The 8,628-nt window shown below is 40.2% G+C and overlaps 1 protein-coding gene across 1 annotated transcript; it reads right to left on the bottom strand.

Moving 5' to 3' along the window:
- Window positions 1-376: 376 nt before the first annotated feature.
- On the bottom strand, window positions 377-8,104 carry arid5a (AT rich interactive domain 5A (MRF1-like)). The gene is made up of 7 exons (XM_037779145.1): window positions 7,981-8,104; window positions 6,730-6,803; window positions 4,415-4,586; window positions 4,268-4,320; window positions 2,815-2,912; window positions 2,566-2,731; window positions 377-2,476 (listed from the first exon to the last, which is right to left on the bottom strand). Exons 1-7 carry the CDS (start codon window positions 8,096-8,098, stop codon window positions 1,223-1,225), a joined length of 1,935 nt encoding a protein of 644 aa, XP_037635073.1. The 5' UTR covers window positions 8,099-8,104; the 3' UTR covers window positions 377-1,222.
- Window positions 8,105-8,628: the final 524 nt, after the last annotated feature.

Here is an 8,628-nt window from a genome sequence, read left to right as displayed (position 1 = left end):
TTGGGCAATCAATCACTTAATTCAGAGAAGGGTCAGTTTATTGTGCTCGAAGAGCGGGACATAGTGACAAACATGAAAATACTAGTCCTGTCTATTTTGTCTTCATATTGTGACTCATTAATGTATTTTATTCTCTTATTTGCTGATGACCTACTCATATACATGAGAGCCCATTTGTCCCTGATGAAAAAAACATATAAAAATCATTAAAATCATCCTGATGAGGTCACTCACTCATAAAAAACAGGTGACAAATTCGAAATTAACTAATAAATACATTTAAAAAAAATTTAAAATGGTAGACAAACAGATTTAATAATCAAGAAAACATCTGTTATCTAAATCATTGTGGCTAAGGTGAAATAAAAACAAAGGATCAAAGGTTTTTCACAGTTTTTATGTTGTTTTTGTGCCATTTATTTATGATTTCTTGCTTATTTTCTGTTTAAATACATTTGAATGATAATGAGATCTGCTTATAATATCTTAGAAAAATATTTAACACTGATACATGGAACATGCAGTATTTATATGGTATCATTATGTTCAACAGACTTCACAGTACAGTACAGTAAGGAGGTTCTTCGCTTTCAAAACAAAGCATTGAAATTGCGCAAGTGAAGAACAAATGTGCAACAACTGTGGTTCAGACAGAATTTGATTTTACTGGCTATGTTTAAGCAATCTATTGACAATCTGTCATAATCACAAAAACTTTTTTCCTGTACATGTAATTGAGTGAAATTTACAAGAAGTTGTAGCACTGTGGCTTATGGTTTTGTATTTTATCAAACTACAGCTATAAGAAAATACATACATTTAATAAGTACATTTTGCATTTATTGTTCTGCCTTGAGTTCAATAATAATGCACCTGTTTGATGCGCGATAGAACCGGTTTCACAGTGAGCCTATAAATACTGTATCTCTATCCATCACTGCTGTGACATCATTTCCTTCCAGTGTAGTTTGCTTTTGGCCGCAGCAGGTCAACACAGTCACATTGTTCATTATTAGTCTCCCACAGGTGGGCGGCTGCGTGTGAGGCCACAGAACCTAAATATCTGTGTGTTGCATACTTGAGCCATGTTTAAAACAAACGTAAGGCTTCACCAAAATTACACTGAGCGATAGAAAAGAAGGCAAACAAGCTCAATGGCTGCCTTGTCCAATGTAAAGATGAATTGTGATGATTTTCTGTCTGGTGTTGAAATAAAAAAGAATCACAGCTTTTGCGGGTAAATGGGATGCATGCCAGGATGGGTGTATGCAGTGTGTGGATGTAACAGAGGAATGGAGTAGCTATATGGGTAAACAGCAGAGCCAATGAGAGCAGGGTGAGCTGGACTCATCGGGACATGTCGGTACATTAGCTGAGATTGAGGTAGTCTCATTCTGTGTTGGAGAAAAGCAGGGTGCAGTAGAGGCTGGTGCCGAGAGTCTCTCCCTGATTTGTCGTAGCTCGACAGGACGCACGACCCCGGCAGGCTGGCGGTGGAATGGTGAGCCAGACTCTGCTGAGTGGAGGGAACTTTTTGCAGCATTGTTCTGGATTTCTCCCTCTTCTCTGCCTGATAAAGCCACGGAGCCGTGTTGTTCAGCTTCTTCGCACAAGTCACAGAGTCCTGCTGCATCGATCTGCCCTGCTGGATTTTACTATTACTATAACCTGGCCGAATGGGAGCGGGCCGCAACAGCTGTACAGATTTTGGGATAACTTTGGTAAAACTTGAGGTAGATGTTGGAGCCCAATCAGATCTCATTGTTAAATAGGGGGATGGGTAGAAAGGATGGGTGGAATATTTGCCACTCTCTTTGTGGATTGGCTTCCAGTCAGAGTCTTTAATCTGTATTTTGATGGAGTCTGTGGATTGGGAGTCTTTATTCTGTCCTGCAGGGTCTTTGGAGGTCTGACTGCAGCTCAGAGACTTGCTTTCCTCGCTGCAGCCGGATGTATTTTTCACAGAGCTGGAACACTTTTGGGGTAGTTCAGAGCCTGATGCGGGTTTATCTTCACTCCTTTCTGGACCGTCCTCTGATGAGACAGAGTAAGGTGAAGGGCTGCGTGAAGAGGACGGGGACAAAGGCAGCGGGGAGCTGTCAGAGGACGTGCAGTTCCGATTGGACGAAGCCCGGGCCGGAGACTGGGAGCAGTGGATGACGGAAGGCCTTTCTTTATCCTCGCTCTGAGGACTCAGGGGCATGTTAAGGCTCGCCTGAGCCATTCGCTTCTTTTTCTCCAGAGGGGAGATGACCTCTCCGGCAGCTGATGGGATATGAGCGGTCCAGGGGGTGGGTGTGGGGACCTGGACAAGGTGGGCGTAGACAGAAGTGCAAAGACCACCAGCGGCGGTGGCTCTGTTTGGCTGAGAGCAGTCTGAGTGGCGTCTGTCAGAGGTGGCGGCCCAGAGAGCTGGGTGAGGATGCATTACCGCTTCACTCTGGCAGGCAGCCTCTGGACTTCTCTGGGAGAGTATCTATGAAATGACACAGGGGATGTTTTAGGACACTTTATGTATGCAGATTTATCTCTTTTTTTAGACACTTTACAAATAAAGTATGTCACCTCCATCTCTGAATCCATCTCTCTATCCGACTGAGTCCTTTTCTTCTTCCTCTCGGCCTTGGCGACCTTGCCATCCAAATTCCTCTTATATGGCTTCCGCGGTTTGCTCGGAGGCAGAGGTCTGTCCTCCTCTCCTTTTATGTGCCTTTCAAAGGGCAGCACCAGCCTAAAGAAACACACCTGATTAGAAATCAGTTGCTGATATAGTGATTGAATTGACAGGTAAGTTGGAAACAGAATCATCCTCACTTCTCATAGTGTCTGCGAGTGCAAGTAGCAGCGCTGGTGCTGCCTGGACTTCCTCCCAGCTCATCATACACTTTCTTCCAAAGACGCCGTCCGGTCACCTGTTTGTATTACACAAAAAAATGCATATTACACATCTGTAATAGTTGCAATAATTTTTCATTTAAATGCTTGAGAAGTGACTGGCGGCTCATCACGCCAGGTACCCTACAAACTAAAGGGCTACTTAATATGTGGCTGCCACCAGGGGGCGCATATTATCATTTATATTAGTATCCTTTTTGTGCTGTTGTAAATAGGTCTATATATACTGTATATGGATATAGTATTTGCATGTTCCATGTGGAAGAAACTGAAGTGATCAGATATTGTTTGAAGCTTAAACAGGTCAACTTATTGCTATTTATTACTCTTATTTTGTTTTATTTAATGTCTTTAAAGCTGCAGTAGGTAACTTTGAGCAAATATGATAAAAAAATATTTTTATAAAACGGTCACTATATCCTGACAGTAATGCATGAGACAGATAATCATCAAAAATCGTGTTCCTCTGTGTCCTCCTGTGCTCATAATGGCATTTGTAAGATTTCAACGTGCCCGAAGAAAAACAACCAATCAGAGCCGAGGATTCTCTAACGCACCTGTCAATCACTGCTTATTTCTCACTTCACATATTTTCAGAAACATATTTTAGTGCACGGTTTAGCTGTAAAATGAGAAGCGTTTGCTGCGGCCGGTGGGCGGTGTTTGGTTTTGGCTCGACTGTTTTCAACAAGGCAGCCGGGTCACATACTTCCTCATTTTACACATTTTTTTTTAAACAGATTATCTGTCTCATGCACTACTGTCAGGATATTGTGACAGTGATAGTGTTATCACATTTGCTCAAAGTTACCAACCGCAGCTTTAATTGATGTTGTGGCTCAAGTGCTCCTCTCTCCTTGGGCCTTAGAGGCAAAACTGTAAAGTGCTTAGGATAAAAAAAAGAATGAATAAAAACTTAATTTAAATTTAAGTTAATTTGCTCTGCAATAGTGTGCCTTCCTAGTTGCATCAGGTGCTTTTACCCTGGTGGTGTACCTGCTTTCAAGTCTAGTTTTAAAACAGTTTTTGGGGAAGGGAGGTGGCTGTCTTTTGTCTGCTTGCTTTCTCACACACACTTTCATTTTTAGTGTAGGCGGCCTATATTGTGTTTACAATCCCTGCGTCACAGTGGCAGCGGTGATGATGGTGGTGGTGGTGATGGTCAACTCTAGAGCCCCAGCCCCGCTCTAGTACCATTTCAACATGAGTTGCATGCTTAGATCTTGTCCCACTTGCGTCAACATCAAAGAGCAATGAGCGCTAAATGTCCTCTAGTGTGTGATAGAAACCACCAATTGTTACGACACCTGACCTATAGCTCATTTTCCACTTAGAAACCTGTGAACCAGTTGAATACAGAACTCACACTTACTGAATCATAGCTCCCAAGTTTCTCAACAGCTTTGTAGATCCTCCAAAGATTAACTGAGAAAAAAAACATAAAAATGAGAACCAAATTAGTATCATTCAATACCACGTGAATAATGTGTTCATTCAACACTAATGAACGTCAACTCACTCTGTTTGAAGCCCAGATGTGGGATCCTCTCTATGGGCGTTCCTCTGTCCTTCATAAAAGAATGCAGACTTGATATAAACGCCTTCTCCTCCATCTGCACTAGATTGGGCCTCGTTTCCTCCTCACATTCAGTCGTAGAGTCATAGAGGATCTCAATAACAGAAGGGGAAGCCTAGAGTGGAAAAAACAGATGCATTAGAGAAAAAAAATGTTTTGCATGAAAAATCAAGCAGCTCCTGTAAATGTGATACAGCCCACTGCGCTGATATATAGAAACCTGTTTTACAGTTGAGGGTGTTATCATAGATGGGAAAGAAGAGAGTCATCTCATGGGGATGCAAAATGTTGAAATGAAACATCAAAATCAGAGAGTAGGGTTTTACCGCTACTTTCAATAGATAACCGCTACACATCCTGTCTGGAGAGAAAGCAGCAGACTTGTGGGGTTTTTGGTCTAGAGTTGTCAGTCACTGGTATCACAAATGTCACTTTGAAAAAACAAACATAAGCCAAAAGAAAGTGTTTTAAACAATATATATCCGTGGTGACTGATGAAGAGGCCGATTTTGAATAAAGATGCTGCTATGTAATATCCGAGAATTAACTGGTTGCGTGTTTGCTGTATTTCTGCAGAAGTATGTGTCACAGAGGATTTTAAGATACCAAGAAATTAGAGGTAACAAGTGTTACAACAACTACCCAGAACTCCAGTAGAAGAAATTGACAATGTCACTATTTGTGGTTTGCGAGAAAGGAGAAATGAAACAGTGAAGCCATGCAGAATCAAAATCATCAGTTAGAAAGGTTTCAAGAAGTAGAAAACGATGAAGACTCAAGAAGAGAAACTGTTGACGAAGACAAAGAAGTGTCTGTATTTTCACCCGGATGATATTCTTGTTGTTTTAAATGTTTGATTTTGGGATTGTGCTTTTAAAACGTTATCTCTTTATAAAACTTAACCTTGTTTTTTGGTGTTGGCAATATACGGTATGTTGTAGAGATAAATAACAATAATATTCCCACCAGCACAAATGCTGATATACTCACTTCTGTCATTTCACGCCACATATCTAAATGTGAAATCTCACATCACCCGCCTGTGTCAAAACTGACGATCAATTTCGGTAGATTGGATGTCAAAAGAGACCACAATGGACTGTGTCGATATTTTATTTTGAATCAGCAACACACACGGAGAAGTTGCTTTATTTCTGTAGCAGTCATTTTACAACAACACAGCTCGACGTGGTTTCATATTGAATAAAGTTCCTCTATGCGGTTCCTGGTTCCGAGAAGTAGGCCTCTAGAGTGAGTAATAGTGAAGGTACAGGCCTCTAACCAAGATAGCCCCGACTGAGTCACAGTTCAGCGGCCCGACACTGCTGTTCCCAGCCAACAGCTCTGACTTTCCACTTCTCTATCACAAGCTCTTCCCATTGCAGATATCATATTCAAAATGTCTGAAAATCACTTTTAATTGTCTGTATTTCCAGAACTTTGATTGGCTGATTTTGACTATTTCCACCTGCATCTAAAATCAGGTGGAAATTGCAAAAATTTTGTTTGGGATCTTGCACAAAATTCACTGGTATTCAGTAACTTTCAGTCACTGTTTTCAGATCTGATTCACAAAAGTTTCAGGTTCCTGCATCAATGGTTGCCAACAGGAAACGTCTGCACTCGAAGCCACACACTGTAGCCCCTTCGCTGCAGATCTCAGAGTGCGAATATCATTGTGAAACACGCAGTTGATTTCCACTAGATGAAATTTTTTTTTGGAAAACCGAGTGGGTGATGTTGATGTCAATGATGTGTGACTCTCGCTATGATTGTCAGTGGCGTGCTGGATTGATGCTATCGGCAGGCCGGAGGTCACCACAGAAACCACCAGGCTTTCAACTAACATCAGCTTTGGAAATTTGATGAGCTAATTTGTGTTTCTCATATTGTGCCTCTCATTTCAGTTACCAGAATCAGTGGCTTGTGAGGACCTCCTGCAGTTTCTGTATGTGCAATGAAAATATTGCGGTGTGTCTCATCAGATCATCAGAGTGAGATGTGCGTGCGTTTCATGGCCCTCTCAGGATACAAAGCAGAATCACTTATTCCTTGTTACTCATTTCACAATCATCCACCAACATGAAACGACTGTACGCACACAATCAGCACTTGAAAAATGTCGCCACTATCTCAAATTCACTAAAAAGGGGAAATGAAAACACAGCTCACTCTGAGTAGTCATGTCTGTAGTCACTGATTAACTGTAACTGATGCCAGGAGGCCAACTGACATTTCATCAGCAGTGAGGTTAGTACCTGCTGCTTCTCCGTCCCCTTGTCTTCGTCACTGGCTGCCGTTTGTTGTGACGTCTCACTCTGGTCCTCTGGAGCTTCATGAGACACACAGAGCACGGATAAGACATTTAGCATTTTACTCCGAATGAGTTTGAATTCAAAGAACTGCAGTCAAGGAAGCAAGCACTTCTTCATTACGAGAAATATTGGTGAACGTCCAATGTTTCCGAAACATTACATGCAAAACAGAGTCATAAAAAGTGTTACATCATCACTGCTGGGAATGTCGTTGTAATTTGCGTAATGGTCAGATTATTGATCAGCACCAAAAAAAAAAAGAAGATATTTGTAGAACACATTGTAAACTGAGTCTGATATAAAACCACAGGTTGCAAAACCACTTCCTGCTCATGAACACAACCGCTTGTATGCTGCACTGTATGATATTGTAACACATAGCATAACACATAAACTACAATATTTGGCAATGGTGAGATAACCTCAAGCAACAAACTGCAATGTACTGAACATAAAGCATAATTATTCCTTGTATTTAGGACAGATGACTGTTAAAAAACACAATATCGGTAGTGGAATATGAGATATTAAGAAATACGGTACATTTTAATCTCATGTCTTATGCTTCCATAAAAGGAAAATAAAATTCTCAAAATATTAAAAATCACAAGCTCTGGGAATGAATCGTGATTCCGAGAATGAAATGTGATTCTTCACCAACCTCGTATAGCCCCTCCACCCACAGTGATATGACTTGTGCAAAACCAATATGCTTCTCTTTTGAGATCACTTATTTCCTGTGCTGTGGCTTGAACCTTTAATTCTGCTTTCAGTATAGCCTTTAACTTCTCCATTTCGTGTGTTGAAGAAATATTTTTGGATATACTGTATTATTTCTCAAGCGTTTTCCAACGTGTGCAGTTACTTTTTAGTGGTTCGCATATCAACAAATGCATTAGCCATGGTGTTTTTTTACCAGATATTGATCTGTGAGATATTGTGATATTAATTTGAGCACTTGAAGTTAAAAATAAATTCATGAGGCATTATGGTTTTCTAAATCTACATACAAATAAATGTAACATACATTCACATTTACAAAAGTATACATAGTACATTTTTTCACAAATAGTATAAACAAGGTCATTTAAAGTGTTAAAATCTATCAAGATCAAAAACTACACAATATTCAGCCTGATGTAGTAAATACATAAAACAATATCCGGCTTCAATGAACATTAAAGTCCTTCTCACCCATTTCCAGAAGTTGTCCTCTCTCTGGCTTGACAGTGTTTTGTGACAGTAATTCATGCGGCGCCCTCTTCAACTTCACACCACGAAACAGGAAGGTGTTTTCACACATCATTTTCATTGGTTGTTCTGCTCGCACGACAGCAAATGAGTCTGGGAAACTGAATGTTTTATTGTTACTCAAGTATCACAATGTCTTTTCAGACAAAATGTGATGACTATAGTTTATTTATTTCCAGGTAAATTAGGGAAATTAAGTTGGTCTCTTATGTTTACAGTGTTGTTAGAAACAAATGGTGCTGTAAATGTCATTACTGCTTCTTTTTTTTATTATTATTGTGCACATTTAGAAACATATATCCAAGACATGACTAATAACACATTTCCTCCGTACAGTTTATAATAACACAGCTAAGTTTGTGACACCTTCAGTACAGACTGGACTCAAATTCACCAAAATAGCTGAATTTGGGGAAGTGAAAGAGACATTCAACTGATGCCCAACTGAAGGTTCAAAAGTGTCTATATGTAAGAATAACATTTCCCAGATGCCCACATTATTAAAACATAGTATTTTAGGAATTTATTCTCAAACAAAGGAACCAAGAAGACGGAACCATTTACTGTCTTACGTACATCGCTGCTGAGTAA

This window comes from Sebastes umbrosus, chromosome 8, assembly GCF_015220745.1.
Source record: "Sebastes umbrosus isolate fSebUmb1 chromosome 8, fSebUmb1.pri, whole genome shotgun sequence".
In the NCBI taxonomy this organism is placed as follows: Eukaryota; Metazoa; Chordata; class Actinopteri; order Perciformes; family Sebastidae; genus Sebastes; species Sebastes umbrosus.
This window is presented reverse-complemented; position numbering and strand designations above follow the sequence as displayed.

Excerpts from the sequence above, each read along its gene's own strand:
- arid5a (XM_037779145.1), bottom strand. The coding sequence starts at position 8,098 with ATGAAAATGATGTGTGAAAACACCTTCCTGTTTCGTGGTGTGAAGTTG. Across the intron at positions 4,587-6,729 it reads AGGGGACGGAGAAGCAGCAG|GCTTCCCCTTCTGTTATTGA; the intron begins GTACTAACCTCA and ends TTTCCACTCTAG. Across the intron at positions 2,913-4,267 it reads AACTTGGGAGCTATGATTCA|GTGACCGGACGGCGTCTTTG; the intron begins GTAAGTGTGAGT and ends TAATACAAACAG.